The sequence below is a fragment of the Schistocerca serialis genome, chromosome 6 (genome assembly GCF_023864345.2).
Source record: "Schistocerca serialis cubense isolate TAMUIC-IGC-003099 chromosome 6, iqSchSeri2.2, whole genome shotgun sequence".
NCBI lineage: Eukaryota > Metazoa > Arthropoda > Insecta > Orthoptera > Acrididae > Schistocerca > Schistocerca serialis.
The window spans coordinates 109,825,535-109,844,190 of record NC_064643.1 but is presented as its reverse complement, the minus strand read 5'-3'; the positions used below and the strand labels follow the sequence as shown (position 1 = coordinate 109,844,190).

The window sequence follows — 18,656 nt, the reverse complement described above, 5'->3', positions numbered from 1 at the left end:
CCACCCCCACTCCCAAAACAAAAACAAAAATTAATAAATGTTATTTGAACACTATATTAGTTCAACAGATAACCCACCTGCAAGTCCCAGCATTTAAATAGATAAAAGTGTAACCTTTATAAGATGTGTTCCAGGTATTTTAAAGGAGCATTGTGTATTATTTTTGTTTCTATTCCAGCAAATACTGCAATAATACTCCATTGTCACTCTCAACCTTGATCATACACGAGGGTACAATGGCAGCTTCACCTATTCCATGGAATTACATATGTTCCTAGTGTATAAGCCTCCGATGTTACAACACTCAATGAAACTGCAGGCTTGTCAGCAGCCCATCTTATATCTGCTGAAAATACTGTTTATCTTCTTTTGAGAAACCTACCTATCATTATTAGCATGTGGCACTCAGCCAGAATTTGTCTAGCAGTGCATCACAGTCACTGTACTGAAAGGCACAAGAAGGGTTACGTAACTGTTAGTAACGCTGGAAAATTAGTGCACAGCATAATATAGCTATGAACAACTTTGGATTTTCAAGCAGCACATGCGGATCTACCAGAGCATGCCCACACAGAACAATCACAAACAGCAAACTTTATTTTTTCTGATAAAAGGGAAACAACTTTAATTCCTAACTACCTGTACTGCCGGTGGCCGCACAAACAGCGTATCCTGTGATGTGAAGCCCGAATCCTGGGAAGAAACACTGGATATGCGTGGTAAGCTTGCAGGCAGGGGATGCTACATAGAGAAACATCAGATGCGATCACATCAAAGAAAGAAGAAAACTTAAAATAAAAAAAACACTAAATAAAAAACCAGTATGAAGCAGAAATTAATTGAAAACAGTGGTCTGTTGCAAAAAGTATCGCAAATTAGAAACAAATATGTTAAGAAAATATAAAACGTTTTAAGCATCAGCTGGTATACAAAGAACTGCACAATTTAATAATGTTAATACGCATGCTCCAAACAAAGTTCAGATACCTAAGATCAATATCTACAGATCTTTTAATACAAAAAATTACACTAGGACACACACATTTACACTCTTTCCAAACCAGTAACTTACCAAAAAAATGAGAAACCGTAATAGTTGTTCTGTAGGCAAAAAGTTAAGTGGGTCGCTAAAGTGTAATCTATGATATTTAGATCCAAAAACTGTACACTAAAACTGTACACTAAGAAAACCAACAAATTCAGTTACACAATACTGAAACAAGCAGGTAGATAAATCTATATGCATTCCAAGGAAGAAAAATTTAACACTGTATGCATGACATGCACCATCTGAAAGTTCACGTATAAAATGCATAAGAAAGTTATCACAATACCTGAGACAATGACCGATGCCAGTAATGGTGACTTGGAGAATGATGTGACTTGCTACTTCCACTGGAAGAACTGTTAAGTGAGCTGATGCTACACATGCTTGATTTTCGTGACCCAAGAGAGCTGGGACTGCTTGGTGGTGTTTGGAATGACCAGTTGCTATCAGAGCCCTTTAGATCTGCAATCACCTGAAAAACAGGAAATATGTTCATAGAAGAGTTGTTATATCCCCAAATGCAAAAAAAAAATTTGTTCTTGGACAACTATTGATATAAATTAATTTTAGCAGCTGCCAACATTCAGTAATAACTGAATGTAAATATATGTATACATTATTTTATACATAAATATTTTAAGTGACTGACATTTCTTTTATTGACAAGTAGTTGTAATAGTAAGAACCTGCATTCCCCCTGATACCAAGTAGGTGGTAACTTCAGCAGCTTAGCTGTTAATGATATCCCAAATTTACAGTTAAAAAATAAAAAATTAAAGATGTGTTATTTTGATCATTCAAACTTGATGACTTCGAACTTTTAATAGCAATCCCACTGAACGTTACTGTGGATTAGCGCAGAACCATAATACCTTACTTGGATACAGCCAGCTACTCACTTGTTCACTTGCAGGTGGTAGTGTGTATGGGTCAGCTGTATGTTTCTGAATTTGATCAACAACTTCTTGAAGATGTGACAGCTCCGACAGCATGGCAACTTCTTCATCCTGTGCAATAATAAATATTATGATCGTCTTCTGCTTTCAATTTGGTTAAAATAATTAACCAACACTTAGTTTCAACATTGGGTTGCGAGTCACAAAATATATTTTTTTCCAAGAAATCAACTTTTTCTTTCAAAGGAGAAAACATTAACTGCATCAGTATGATAAATGTTCCAATGCCGTCTGCAATTATAAATCAGTGCTACAGCAGACTTCTATTTTTGTGTACACAACTATATCAAACTTTTAATTTATGTCACAAAATAAATATATTCCACTTCCTCCTCAAAATTTACTTTTTTAGGGGTGGGGTGGTATATACAAATTGCAGTAGCAGTTGAGTGTGACATTCACAAACATCTAACTACAGCCAAAATTTCATTCATATTATTACAGTGTCCGTTCTACAATAACATGTTTTCATCTATTCAGTAGTTCATTTGCTTTTGCTTTATATTTTCACTTTAAACTCACCACAACCGGTTTCAAGAAAGCAACCAGCAGGCAGTATCTGCTGCGTTCTTCTACAAGTGCCTCGCGCACTGCCTTCTTTTCAGTTTCCTCCAAAAGTTGCCGGCGTTCATTCACGTCTTGTAAGCAGCTCTCTACCCTGCGCTGCAATTCACCATTCTTGCCCTTTCGAGCTTTCTTTTGCAATCGCAGAGTATCTGTCGATCGCTTCTTTAGTTCAGCACGGGCACGTTTGTATTCTGGAAAGAAAGAAAACTTAAGAATTCTTACCTTACATCAGTCTTAATCTAGATGGAACACAGTTTATATACTATAAATTATTAAAAGCTCTGTGTGACATGCAAATTAACTATTTACACTTAAGTATTCTCACACACTAATTTTGTCCACAAGCGCAATCATCATAGTATAAGGTACCCCTTATTTGCAGGTAAGAGTGCATTTCACTTTCTTTGCAGTTTTGCTGTTTCACACACGTGGAGTGCTGCAGTAGCTATGGAGTAAGGAGTGAGTGGTAGGTTCCCATGTCACAGTGACAGTTAGCCACCTGGTGCTTTCAGAGCAAGAAACCTGCTTGAAACGACAGTAAAGAGATACGTAGGGAAAGTACATTTATGCTAGCATGAATCAAATAATTTGTTGTTAATAAGTATTTGCCAACATAAGTTGCCTTTTGCCACTCAGTCATTAGTAGGAGTCTCCGGGTCATAATTACTACCTTTCAGTAATTTTACAATGCCAGGAAACGTTGATTTAATAAACGAATGAATAATTTTGGCACAATCGAAGATGTACAATCTTATAAGAACTATACCAACTACATGCTCAAGTTACAGACTGTGTGCCATAGTCTGAAGTCTGTCAATAGGATGCCTTTTGATCTTGTCATGCAGTAGACTATGCTCTCATACCGTTAATAGTTAGCTCATAATTACTGTGAAGTTGATTTTATGGTGTTTCCTAAATAAACGCACCATAATGGCACCCCAAAAAAAATATTCAGAAAAAAAGCTATACTTTTCCCCCACTTCATTACATAAAACAGACAGTAGTATCGCACTTTCAGAACCTGACAGCTCTGCAAGGGGAAATAAAAACTAGAAGAGCATCTCCGCATAACAGGTAGGAAGAACTTCTAGGCGGCAGCTCTCCAAGTCAATTGAAGACGTAACGGCTTAGTTAGTGAAACTTGGGAGGGAAAGAGTGGCCAGCTACACTGTACACCTCATATCACCATCTACAGACTCACCGGTTAATCTGAGACATTTATGGGGGCTTAGCATGAGTGGAGGGTTCTTGCAGTGGAACAGGCACCACTCTAAGTTACAATTTAACACGCAGTGAAAAAATACAAATGGCTAGTTACTGAATTGCACAGCAAATACAGCAAACAGAAAATTCACAATAGCTAAGTTTTTATAGTGTTTCTGTCAGATTATATACTTCATATTTTCATGAAGTTACAGTACAAGTCTACAAAGGGACGAACACTGAAATATTCAAATTCTATAGATCAAAAAACAATTAAGAAAGACAATAAATGACTTTTTAAGATTCTTGAGATAAAGTTCCATGTTTCTCAGTTGTTTGAAAGGCACTGGACACTGACCTATTTATCACCTAAAATAGAGGTCAATTAATTTGGTTATTCCAGCTGGCATCCAAGCCTCATTATGTGAAAATGTCTAAGTGTTATGGCAGCATCATAAGCATTATATTCTGGTCTCTCTTCATAATACAGCAGCAACCAAAAATTACAGCATACTGCCATGTAATTCTGATAACTATGGCATAACCTAGAACTGGTCACACAAGTTTTTTGTATGCAGTTTTCTTTACAGCGACACAGCACATTCCCAAACCCACCCTGTTCCCCCAACTGCTTCTCAGCATTACCTCTAAATACCTGTACAATATAACATGCTGAAGACTGCATCTTAAGTTAACACTTTGTGTTGCTGATCCAATCTGACAAGACATTAGAGGTCCCATCTCATTTTCTTTGGGATGCACACTGTACATACAGATTACTTCTACATGGCTATTCTATAACTCACACTTAAGTGCCTGGCCAGAGAGTTCATCAAACCAATTTCAGACTATTTTTCTAGCATTTTCAAATTCAAAGAAGAAAGTCTGATTAAATTTCATGAAAAGATCATGCCCCAACGAAAAAGGCCATTGTTTTAAACACTGCCATCCAACTGGGGTATCATATCTGTTACACTCCCACAACAACACAAAGCAAGCAGGCCATCTTTGATTTTTTATGTACTCTTAATTCTATATGGTAAGGATCCATACCACACAGCAATACTCCACAAGAGTACAGGTAAATGTAGTGTAGGTCGTCTCTCTAGTAGATTTGTTACACCTGAGAAGTGTTCTACCTACGAAATACAGTCTTTGGTTCGCCTTTCTCACAACATTTTCAGTGCATGGTTCCAATTTAAATTGTGTGTGTCTAGTAACTTCACTTTTCAGTGGCACTGTCACTGGTAAAATTATCATTGCTGCCATGCAGTGAAGTTATTGATTGTGTCACGATGCTGGTATGCTTTACACATGCGAAGAATCTTTTTGAATTTTCTAGCAGATCTCGAGACAGAATTTCTTTGTAGAAACTATTAAAAGCATCTTGCATTGACGTATATGCTAAATTTTGTACTGCTTTAAAATACTGCCAATCTTGCAGACTTTGAGTTGTTATAAATCTGGCATGCTTTTATCATTACTTCTGCAACAGTGTCCTGTATATTTTCATTTCTCTATGGACGAGTTTCCCCCCAGACCCAGAGATGCCTGGCATACTAACATCCCCCGCAAACTATGTCAAGAGTAGCCCACAAATGCTCTATTATATTTACATTCGCCAAATATGCTGTATGCAGAGTTTCCTCACTGTAGTGTGTGTCAGCAACAGGTGTATGTATAGACCTGTGGAGATGAGCACTGTTCACAAACAGTACACTGCATCAACGTAAATTGTTCATGTCCCTCTGCCATATCGAAAGAATAATATTCTTTGTATCCTGCTACTGGAGTTATTGAAGTGATTGCCGCAATGGCCTAGTCCGTGACTAAACATACACACTCGTTGGTAAATTCCATTATGTTTTGAGCATCTTAACTCTCCATCCCCTCGTTTTCTATTCACACTAGCTGGTAACACGAATCCCCACTCATGCTGCACTGGGATTCATCAGAAACCACCACTCTCATCCACAACCATCAGCATCAATGATAATGATCAATGAACAGAACTGAAATGGTTCTGCATTAACAGCTCGACACAATATGAACATTGTGTGTAATGGCTGGCAGGCTCTTTTGTTGATGCTGAAGCATAACACACATTAAAAACAATTTGTGCACGAATAGACGATACACAAAAAGCAAGCGATGAATTCAGACTAAGGCCTCACGTTCAAGTACTCAAGATCAATGGCTAAGGATACTTTTACATGAGGAAAGCAAGCTATGTCTGGATGTTCAAATTTCCATGTCTCACAGCAAACATTGGGAGATCAATTTGATAATCAAACACATATCTTCCATGATGACTTTGGCAAGTTGTGGCTCCGAGACAGCTGTGGTTGGCCCGAAATACTACACTGATACTCAAAAACAACAGTAATAATTTAAGTACACAAAAACCTCCTTCATCTGGCCCTCATTATTCCAGATTTCCAATTTATCTGGATCCATTTTTTGTTTCCTTTTAACATGAAAATGTGTGGTATACAGTTGGTACAGTATGGTGTACATACACCAGCTGTGTTGGCACAGCAGGTAACAAGACATGGCTGGTCCCACACTCGGCATGGATCTGTTCCTTACGTAGTTCAGAAGCTACTGGTACTTTTACTTTATTCCCATGTTTTGAGTGTGTGAATGAAATGACTTTGAAGTGAAAGAAAATGGCTGTTTCGAGAGACAAACAGTTGGAAAGGCTGAACACATGGCTGAAAAACATAACTGCTGAGTATGGTGTAAGTAGATGAGCTGTGTCAGTCAGTCACGCAAAAGAAATTGGAGGCTTCCACTTCAACATGATGAGTAAAGAAAGTCTGCTAAACCACAACACAATAAATGTTGGTTCAATGAGAAAAGACAGCACTATTTTCTGATATCCAATCCTACCCTGCAGGAAAAGGTATTAAATTTAAAACAGTAATGGCGATACTAACTTCAGAGATAGCCAAGGATGGCTGGAAAATGTAAAGCTGATCATGGAATACGGCAGCTTCCAGTGACAGGTGGAAGTTTTACACGGGACACTGTGGCTGCAGAAAACTTCAAAAAAGACTCTTAAGTTATTTCCTCCGAAAACTTAATCCCACTCCAGACTTATAATGGAGACGAATATGGATTTACTTTATTGGATGCTGGCTTTCTGATTAGATGACTTGGCAAGGGGTTATAATAGGTGTAAAGATCGAGTTGTTTTATCAATCTAAACACCCGTGTATATTATACTTTTTCTTGTGTCCAGCATCTATGCGGGGTTGCCACGGTTACTACTGGATCTGGCATAGTTAACTTAAGGGGTGGATTGATGCCCTTCTTATGACCATCCCGTTACACCACCCCAACCCCCTCCCACTACCCCTCTCGAGGGCAGAATATATGTAACCCGAAATGACTGCATGCAGTGTAGAATTCTATGAACGGTTTCTAAATGTTTGCGAGTCATGTAATTAAGGCAGTATTTGGTGGTATTCACCTAGTCAGATGTGGGAAATGCCTAAGGCGTACACCGACCCTCGTTGTTGACTGTTCTGCTGTTACAAACGTGCTCTCTCCCTATCGTGTTGAGGCGGATTTTGTAATGGCTGTACTGCTCGCCAAATGCTGGTCCCTGTACTGAGAGACGGCGTTCCGGCCGAAATTAAACACTTACTATTTGATTTTTCGAAAACTATTACGTGAAAAAAAAATTGATTTTTGCACAACTTTTAGTCTGACATCTTCACTCCCGATAAAGAACTGAAATTCTTTTCGCTATCCGTGCTACAGCACTGGGCCGAGTTAAATAAAACACTGCACGAAATTTTAAAGGGTTCGCAGGGGTAATAACGCAGGGCGTTAACTTTTCATATGCTTGATTTTAGCTCAAACATTGCAGTGAGTGAAATGTACGTAAGATATCGAAATTTTATTTAAAATTGAGAGCAGAACGACATCTCATGTCGTTTCGAGTTATTGGGTTTTACATCCAGTCCTTGAGCATTGCGAATCATGAGGCCATAATAATCATAATATCTCAAACAATTCAATTCAAGATGTAGAAACTAGGCTTTTTGCAAATGATAGTACACAATTAGGCACGTAAGTTGTATGACAAATACTCAAAGCTCTTTTGTTCACCGAGATATGGCAGTACAACTCGTCAGTACAACTCGTCCGCAGCAGTGAGAGATAGGCGCCTCAATACGAATTGTGGGACGTCCACAGCAGTGTAGAAAACCCAAGCGGCGCGAGTATACACGTCCTAAGCCCTTAGCGAGTGACGTAGCGGGACGCATATAACGCTCACAGCAGCGAAAGGGTTAATCTGCCGGGTGGATTCGATGCGGAGCCCGGTGCATCTGTTCGAATCCTGCAAGCGGCGTGCTAACACGCGCGGCTAGCGCTCGGGTGAACCATCCGCGTGCGTTGAAACATGTTAATCGGTCCTGTTCGGCCGTTTTATACAAGTCACAAACCAATGCGTGGATGGGCAGGGCCACTTTTAAAAACCGGTTTCACGATTATTTGTGCCAAGCGTGAAAACATACAACCGATGGAGCAGAGTGTACTGGAGAACATCAAATGAGTACACAGAAGACATCTGATGCGTAAATTAACTGAAGGAGAAGTTTCTGTGATTTCTGTATAGAGGTACGCAAATATCAAATATGCGATTTTTATTCTTCCATCTTCTTGGTAACATGCTTCTAATTTATTGCTTCTGAAGTTATGGAAACCAGTATGACGTGCAATTTGCGATTCCACCGCCTTAGTCTGGTACTTTGTAAACGCCTTCGTTCCTGGTTGTTCGGATGCACAATATGGTGATGTAGATACCTGGTTGCAGAGTGACGGTGCGACACCGATGGTGACCTACACAACGAAGGTGGCGTTTCAGGGGAAGAAATAATTCCTTAGGCGGAGGCAACAGCACAGATGAAAAAAAAACTAATGGTGTACCTAAGACGTAGCCAGGAAACAACTCCAGCCGAACTGGAAGTGAAACGCTACAATAATTACAGAACTTAAGGGCAAAACAGTGTTCCTTGTTAGAGACAAAATAAAAGGTCTGAATATTTTAGTACATACTTAAGTTTTTGAATTTAGTAGAATATTTCCGATACCACCTAGTCTGGATAAACGAGATTCTTGTGTAGCAAGAATTCCCCGCAAATTAAGTGTTATAACTGTCAAGCATACTCGACCAATTACACTACTACCTGTCCAGAACATCGCTGGAGCTCTTTGTTCTTGTCCCCAACAGACTGCCGTTCCACTTTTTCCGTAACTTTCCCAAAATCTATTCTTCAAAGTATTTTGTGTCTGCTATCTCCGAGATGGTACAATGTTACACGGAATGGACTAAATCACACTTTCGCGTCCTGACAAAATATTAAGTTGAGTCTTCTGAACGCTATCTGCTTTGTTGCACGAGACGACGCGCGCGCATATTCATGCGCGAGTACCTTGAAACTTTCAACCACATTATGTGATCAAAAGCATCCGGACACCTGGCTGAAAATTACAAGTTCGTGGCGCCCTCCATCAGTAATGCTGGAATTCAATATCGTGTTGGCCCACACTTAGCCTTTGTGACAGCTTCCCCTCTCGCAGCCATACGTTCAATAAGGTGCTGGAAGGTTCCTTGGGGAATGGCAGCCCATTCTTCACGGAGTGCTGCAGGAAGGAGAGGTATCTATGTCGGCCATTGAGGCCTGGCACTAAGTCGGCGTTCCAAAGAATCCCAAAGGTGTTCTGTGGGATTCAAGTCAGGACTCTGCGCAGGCCAGTCCATCACAGGGATGTTATTGTTTTGTACCACTCCGCCACAGGCGGTGCATTATGAACAGGTGCTCGATCTTGTTGAAAGATGCCATCACCTAATTGCTCTTCAACAGTGGGAAGCAAGAGGGTGTAAGGCCCCTCCATGAAAAACACGACCACACAATAACGCCACCGCCTCCGAATTCTCCTGTTGACAGTACACACGCTGGCAGATGACGTTCACCAGGCATTCCCCATACCCACACCCTGCCATCGGATCGCAACATTGCGTACCGTGATTTGTCACTTCACACAACGTTTTTCCACTGTTCAATCGCCCAATGTTTACGTTCCTTACACCAAGCGAAGCGTCGTTTGGCATTTACCGGCGTGATGTGTCGCTTATGAGCAGCCGCTCGACCATGAGATCCAAGTTTTCTCACCTGCCGTGTAACTGTCATAGTACTTGCAGTGTATCCTGATGTAGTTTGGGATTCATGTGCGATGGTCTGGATAGATGTCTGCCTATTACACATTACGACCCTCTTCAACTGTTGGTGGTCTCTCAGTCAGCAGACGTGGTCGGCCTGTACGCTTTTGCGCTGTACTTATCCCTTCACGTTTCCACTTCACTATCACGTCGGAAACAGTGGACCTAGAGATGTTTAGGAGTGTGGAAACCTCACGCAATGGTGTATGACACAAGTGACACCCGATCACCTGACCACGTGGAGTTCCGTTGCCCCATCCTGAGCTCCCAAGATGTCTAATGACTGCTGAGGTCGCTGATAAGGAGTACCTGGCAGTAGGTGGCAGCACAATGCACCTAATATGAAAAACTTATGTTTTTGATGGTGTCCGGATACTTTTGACCAAGTAGTGTATCTATATTGGTGTCCAGCGTCAAGCTAATGCCGTCATTTTGAGTGCGTGTATATCTGTGAGAAAACTGTCTAATTTTACTATTTAATCAGTCAGAAGGTTAGAAAAGCTTGGCTTAATAGTAACCTGTTCTTTTGAAAACGGGTGCCTTCCTAACGTAAACATGCAGAATAACTCAGGTGATGGAAAACAATAGCCCTATTGTTCTTTTTCTTTCCTTGGTACCAAACACAAGAGAATCCAATGAACACGTGTTGTTTCACAATATATCATTCTAAGTAATTAACTTAGTAATAGAGAGAATTAAGGAGTTGAAGATGCAGACTTGGTGTTGTCTGCAGAAACAGATTCAAACTGTTTTAATTTGCAGTAGTTCTGTGTAGTCATGTATGGAAGTGAAACTTGGGCGATAAATGAACAATAAGGAAGTAGAAACTTTGGAAATTTTGTGCTATAGGAGAATGCTGAAGATTACACTGGTAGGTCACGTAACTAGTGTGAAGGCAATGAACAGAAATGGAGAGAAAAGAAGTGTGGCACAACGTGACTAGAAGAAGATACCATAGTCCGAGGCATCAAGGGATCACCAATTTAGTATTGGAGGGAAGCGTGGAGGGTAAAAATCGTGAAGGGAGACAAGAAAGATGAATACGCTATACGCAGATTCAGAAGGATGTAGGTTGCAGAAGTTAATCGGAGACGAAGAGGCTTGCACAAAGCAAAAGTATCATGGGGAGCTGCATCAAAGCAGTCTTTGGACCGAAGAGCATAACAAAAACAGTTCTGCTGATATACAGAGGCTTGCACAGGATACACCACTGTCGAAAGCTACATGGCACCAGAATTTGGACTCAAGAGCACAACTCAAGTATAAAGCAAAGAAAAGCTCTGTGGATACATTTAATAACTCTGGCGAAAAGACCAGCAAAAGATTAGAAGTGAAGTTGCAACAATTTTATGCGATTTGAAAAACCAAAAGCCACGCCTGCCTACAGATTACGTAAACTTGGAACAAAACCCGCATCAGAACAACATAAATGCTAGTGCAATGTAGCCCCAGTAGTAACAGGTGCACGGTCCCGCAGTCCCCCGTTATTGTACGGCACTGACAGTGAGTTTGCATTGAATGAAGTTACATAATAGTCCGATCACTTTCCTAAATAATTACACAGTATCGTACATTCCCTAAAACAAACTCATGCTCCGATTGCTTGCTATCATCGGAGCAGTCCGTAAACAACTAGCAATCAACCACTGTTATTCTGATCCTGGTATAAGAGGACAAGCGTGCGCTGTGTTACACACTTACTGAGAATGAAAATTTATAATAAAATACTTGGCAAAATACTCAATATGAAGTAACATCCTGTAAAACGAAAGCTACAGAACATTCTGTGAGAAAAATTACCACTCAGTAGAACTATTGTACATGAAGCATGAAGTGGTAGGGGAAAATGGGGGTTAACTGGGTCTGTTTTTCTTCCCTTAAAATGTTGCTTAAGAATTTTTTTTTTAATTATTATTCGTGTATCTGGGGCAAAACATGTATAAAAATTACAGGCACTTTCTTTTTTGCAGTGTCTCGCACAGATTCTACAGAAATGGAGAACTACTTTGACCCTACTTTTGGACCATTTAACCCGAGTGGCTGGTTTAACTGGACCTCTCGGTTAGATAAATCTCAAGAACCTAAATATAAAAATTGCAACAACATTGGAAACAATGCTAAACACACCTTTATGAGTATATTTATGAAAAGATCGTAGAAATATCATAAATAGTGCACAATGAATGCACCGACAACGGTCTACAATCAGATCATGTTTTCATTGCGAGCCCTAGTGCCAGGTATTGGACTGCGTAATTTGGCAATTTCAATTGAAGCAACAAAGATATCATCATCATCATCATCATCATCATCATCATCATCATCATCATCATCATCATCATCATCATCTGCAGCTTCAAATTTTTTAGTAGAAACAATTCTCTTAAAAAAATTACTTCACGGACATCCCTGTACATTTTAATAGCTTGAACAACATAACAGTGACAACTCGTGGCAGTTTTCTCTTAACTTTGACTACAGTGACGCCCCCTTCTTCAATGCTTCAACATTTGGTCACCATTTGTGTAAAAGTCAGTATCACAGGAATCAATGTGCCAGACATGATCAGCATCGTCAGAGCTGCTGCTGCTGCTGCTGCTGCTCTCCTCCAATACTTGGCGTTCGACTGAAGGCTTTACTTTTTTCTTGGCAACTGTCTAGATCTTCTCTCTTTTGCTGCTGCGTCTAACTGTTGCACTGGTAAGCACAGTTTATTTCCTTTCTTTCTACTTCTTGTTTTCCTTGCACCAATCTTATAATACTTCCAAACTTGCACAGAATGTACAGTTTCTGTTGGCTGATCTTGTCTGATAGCCAAGATTCTCTATCCGCATCTTCTTCCAGTAAGTCACGTGCTGTTTGTTGTTTTACTAGCAGAGGTCTGTCCGTGCATATGACAAAAGAAGGAAAAAACTATTAATCTTGGTCGGTAAATTGAAAGGTTGAATACCACTGACACTAAAGCCTTTTCAGATGTTGGGAGCGATAAAAGCCAAATGATATGCAACACCTCTAGTGCTGCAATGTCTTAAATGGCAACTCTGCGGGCACTGGCGGGTTTTTCTGTGAAGCGTTCCGCTTAACCCCACACTTTATTGGTCCAGTTAATCCCACCTTCACTTTAATCAATAGTTTTCAAAATAGTGGGAAAATGGCTCATGCTCAGCTTACATTTCATGGAGAACCATAAAGCAATAGACAGCGATTACAACTCAAAGGAACAAAATTGTGTACTACTAGCAATTAAAATTTTAGGAGAATTTGTTAAATGCGAGAAAAAATTACTCTTGGCAGTGGACTTCACATACATATGCGAATTTACCCAAAATAAAGCAGACATATATATGGTCAAATAGTGCAGCAAACCTAAGGAAACTACTTTATCCTACGAAAAAATAATTTTCACTATTGAATCTTTAATTAATGTGATGGTCCAATCAACCCCGAATTTCAGTTGATCGCAACCTCCCAAAACTTAAGCATGCTGTAACTTAGGAGTAGATTTATTAGATAACTGTTTTCCAGTAACACCACCAATTCAGTACTGGGTTACTGTAATTGGTATTTCTTGTAAACTGATAGTGGTGATGTTTTGCCAGAAATTTTGTATATGTCTCCTGCATCTGGACGATATTATTTATAAATTTACATTATGCGACTAATGAATGTTGATTCAAACGCACAGTTATGAAACTAACTTTACTAGTAACCCGAATTAGCAATAAGTATCTTTAATGCACTGATTACAGCAATCTTTTGATATTATGGAACAGTAAATAAGCTGCGCAGTTGTTATAGGTTAACGAAAAATTTATTAGTGGTTTATTTGTGTAGTGTCTAAAGTAGCATGAAACTTACTTTCGTAATTTCATAAGAGGCAGAAATCATAACAGCCGTCAGAAAAAGTAACAGTTAAGGCATTATTCAACTGGTTATTTATAATAGTAGCTAATCGTAGGAAACGAAATTAACAACAGATCAAAGAATGTACTTACGTGCACGAGACAGGTAATATCCACGAGTGGATAACATTCTTCACGAAAAACTGGAAAGAAAGATACGCGTGACCTGGATGCTACGATTCTTTACTGCCGCCCAAAAATGAATAGGGAAAATAGTTCAGGCAGAACCACGGCGATGTTTATGTGTAACGCGCAGATTCGCAACCAAGGATGTAACTCATTTGTGAATCGTTCAAGAGAGATTGAAAGCTATAAGTAAATGTTTATGAGAACACCAAATATGGTGATAACTCACGCCAGGTGAAACGTGTGATGGCATTGTGTGTGGGAATAAGGAGGGTGGAATCCTGAAATTACTGGGGGAAAAGCGTTACTGGCCCCTATTGGACCACATCACTGGAGAGTTTGGGACGTTAGTATACTGGAAGAAAAAGAAAACCAAGATAAGCAGATAAGAAAGTGCTCTTTCACCAGGAAAACGCTTCAGCAAGCAGTGACACTGTTAAGGAAGAAAATAGACTAGATGGAATGAGAACTGGCTCGTAATTCACGTTGCTATTTTTTTAAGAAAGACATTTTTACGATAATAGAATGTACACTCCTGGAAATTGAAATAAGAACACCGTGAATTCATTGTCCCAGGAAGGGGAAACTTTATTGACACATTCCTGGGGTCAGATACATCACATGATCACACTGACAGAACCACAGGCACATAGACACAGGCAACAGAGCATGCACAATGTCGGCACTAGTACAGTGTATATCCACCTTTCGCAGCAATGCAGGCTGCTATTCTCCCATGGAGACGATCGTAGAGATGCTGGATGTAGTCCTGTGGAACGGCTTGCCATGCCATTTCCACCTGGCGCCTCAGTTGGACCAGCGTTCGTGTTGGACGTGCAGACCGCATGAGACGACGCTTCATCCAGTCCCAAACATGCTCAATGGGGGACAAATCCGGAGATCTTGCTGGCCAGGGTAGTTGACTTACACCTTCTAGAGCACGTTGGGTGGCACGGGATACATGCGGACGTGCATTGTCCTGTTGGAATAGCAAGTTCCCTTGCCGGTCTAGGAATGGTAGAACGATGGGTTCAATGACGGTTTGCATGTACCGTGCACTATTCAGTGTCCCCTCGACGATCACCAGTGGTGTACGGCCAGTGTAGGAGATCGCTCCCCACACCATGATGCCGGGTGTTGGCCCTGTGTGCCTCGGTCGTATGCACTCCTGATTGTGGCGCTCACCTGCACGGCGCCAAACACGCATACGACCATCATTGGCACCAAGGCAGAAGCGACTCTCATCGCTGAAGACGACACGTCTCCATTCGTCCCTCCATTCACGCCTGTCGCGACACCACTGGAGGCGGGCTGCACGATGTTGGGGCGTGAGCGGAAGACGGCCTAACGGTGTGCGGGACCGTAGCCCAGCTTCATGGAGACGGTTGCGAATGGTCCTCGCCGATACCCCATGAGCAACAGTGTCCCTAATTTCCTGGGAAGTGGCGGTGCGGTCCCCTACGGCACTGCGTAGGATCCTACGGTCTTGGCGTGCATCCGTGCGTCGCTGCGGTCCGGTCCCAGGTCGACGGGCACGTGCACCTTCCGCCGACCACTGGCGACAACATCGATGTACTGTGGAGACCTCACGCCCCACGTGTTGAGCAATTCGGCGGTACGTCCACCCGGCCTCCCGCATGCCCACTATACGCCCTCGCTCAAAGTCCGTCAACTGCACATACGGTTCACGTCCACGCTGTCGCGGCATGCTACCAGTGTTAAAGACTGCGATGGAGCTCCGTATGCCACGGCAAACTGGCTGACACTGACGGCGGAGGTGCACAAATGCTGCGCAGCTAGCGCCATTCGACGGCCAACACCGCGGTTCCTGGTGTGTCCGCTGTGCCGTGCGTGTGATCATTGCTTGTACAGCCCTCTCGCAGTGTCCGGAGCAAGTATGGTGGGTCTGACACTCCGGTGTCAATGTGTTCTTTTTTCCATTTCCAGGAGTGTACTTTGTCTGACAAAACCTACTCTCCCAGACTGCATTAAAAGATCGGGCCTCTTTGAATTACGGGACGTAGTCCGTGATGTTCAGAATTATTACTTTTTTTGCTGAATTTTAATAAGCCTAATCAATCCCTACGCGAGACTCGAAGATATCTACTGGTTCTTTGGCAAAGAAACTATTCCGGCATTTACCTTCAACGCTTTCGGAGAACCGTGGAAAAATGATGGCCCGATAGGGTCTGAACTCACTACCGAATGCGAGTCCAGTGTCATTACCTGTCGAGCAATCTGTGTACGTGCGCTCTGCACCGTGATTGCTTCGTCCAATGAGTCATTAAAACCCAAGCTCCAGATAAATACACCGCTGTCACTTAAGGATTTGGAAATTCCCAGTTTTAAAAGGACTTGTGCGAGAAGAAATTGAAAAGTTGAGGTATGCTCAAGACATTTTTACATAGTGACTTCAGAGAGTTAAGTTACACATGTCGTCACACGCTAACAGCACTGCACAACGGGAGTGGCGCATCGTGAGAAGAGAGCACATGTTACGAGTTTGCTACACAGAACGGGCAGTTTTGCTGCAGCACTGTTAACAGACGCATGAAAGTGTTGGAGTGAAATGGTGCGGCGCTAACTGGAAACGCACTCCAAAGTTTAATCACGTGGTGCAGTATGATTCTTGTAAGCAATACGTCTAAATTGCCTAAAGATTCGCCGTGAAGTTCTGGCGACATATGGACCAAATGCTTTTGGTAAGTCCTTATGAATTTGGTAATGGAGGGTGGTTGTTGGGGGGGGGGGGGGGGGGAGGGGGGAGCAAAGTTTGAATACATTACGCAGGTACAAGCGGATTAAACTGCACCAGTTACGCAGAGATCTAGCGGCTTGCATGTAACAGAATAGCGTTGACAGCCACATAAACCAGTTTTCTGGGTGGAAATCACAACAACAGCTACAACTGACAGACGGTTTAAATTACGACAGATAGGCGTCTCAGCACTACAAGGCGACCGGAATCGGGAGCGCAGGTGGTGAATGCTATGTCGCTGCTCACATCCCGGCCGGAGCTCGGAAACTTCCCTGGTCGCCACCCTGACTGCAGCGGAAGGGGGCTGGCGCAGGTGGCGCCTGGGGCAGGAGCCGCGACAGCTGGCAACCGCGCCGGCCGCGGCCCACAGCTGCTGATAACGCCACACCACGCCAGCCAGCCAGCTATCTACCGGCACCGGGCAGTCCGACCGCCCACCGACTCCAACCACACGTGCTGCCACACCAGCCGCTTCTCCAGTGGCGCGGGTGCCCTTCAAGGTACTACACACGTTGTCTGCTACCCTTTACCGGGTCTAAAAAGGAAAACACTTTCAAAGCGGTGGCGGTGGAGCGCCGCGGATCGAGCTTTGGTTCTGAGCGGAGATCACAGTTTTTTTTTTACTGCCCCCCCCCCCCTTGCGCTCCACAAATTATATTCGTGTTCGTCAACATGTTTACCATGCCTATTAGTTTAACAACGACAAAATGTAAGATGTATTAATTTATTTACATCAACATGCAGTACAACGCTTTAAAAATCCAAGAAAATGCAACTCACAATATTACACCATTTAAATACCATTCGTGTGAAAAGCTGTGAACATTTGTCACGCAATTAATTTAAGGTTCTAATAGGAACAAACCCTCACATCTACATATCTACATTTACATTATTGCTCTGCAGCTCACAATTAAGTGCCTTGTTGAGTATTCATCGAACCACCATCGAGCTTTTTGTCTACAGGCCCTGTATCAAAGAGCGCACGGGGAAAACTTGAGACAAATCTTTCTTTGCAAGCCGTAATTTACACAACTTAAAATCGAAGTTAGCACTTACCATTATCGGTATTTCACTTAGCACTGCCGACTGTGAATATAGGTCTTTCAGCTACAGCTACGGAAGGGTGCAAATGTAGTTCTGATTCTTTCTGTCGTTTCCCCCACCGTTCGGGGAGGTAGTCTTTCCCTTTCTGTCATCCCTTATTCAACAACCTATTGTTTGAAGTTCTTTACAATTCATATTACGACGATGCTCCGTTGCCCTAACTGGTACTGATGAGAGTAAAACATACCTGGAGATGACTTAGGTGGGGATGCTGAGTGTCCGCACCTCGTGGTCGTACGGTAGCGTTCTCGCTTCCCACGCCCGGGTTCCCGGGTTCGATTCCCGGCGGGGTCAGGGATTTTCCCTGCCTCGTGATGACTGGGTGTTGTGTGATGTCCTTAGGTTAGTTAGGTTTAAGTAGTTCTAAGTTCTAGGGGACTGATGACCATAGATGTTAAGTCCTCCCTCTCAACCAGGTTTTCAAGCCAGAACAATGGGAACGCAGGTGTTGGGCTACATGAGAACAACCAATTCTCGTTCCATCCAGCATATTTTCGCCTTCTTCAGTGAGGCGGGGTAGGATGCAGCGTTGTCCCAACGAAAGGCATGCATATTCAAATACAGAGAAATGTAAACAGGCAGAATACGCCGCTGAGGTTGGCAACAGCTATAAAAACAACAAGTGCCTGGCGTATTCGGCTGGGCTGCCACAGAGGTCGGTCCTGGGGCCCGTTTTGTACAGTCTGTACACTGCGGAGACTCCCACGCCCCCCCCCCCCCCCCCCTGGTGCACACCGCACAATACGCTGACGAC

The 18,656-nt window shown here is 42.3% G+C and overlaps 1 protein-coding gene across 3 annotated transcripts in view; it reads right to left on the bottom strand.

Moving 5' to 3' along the window:
* LOC126483718 (protein MTSS 2) overlaps positions 1–18,656 on the bottom strand; it is a 346,902-nt gene that overhangs the window by 39,123 nt on the left and 289,123 nt on the right. For 2 of the 3 annotated variants that reach the window (XM_050106815.1, XM_050106817.1), the window contains exons 6-9: positions 2,527–2,762; positions 1,948–2,055; positions 1,335–1,520; positions 640–741 (exon numbers count right to left, since the gene is read on the bottom strand). In XM_050106815.1, coding sequence (XP_049962772.1) covers positions 640–741; positions 1,335–1,520; positions 1,948–2,055; positions 2,527–2,762 — 632 coding nt within the window. The remainder of the gene's footprint in view (positions 1–639; positions 742–1,334; positions 1,521–1,947; positions 2,056–2,526; positions 2,763–18,656) is intronic. The other variant, XM_050106816.1, reaches the window with a different exon arrangement.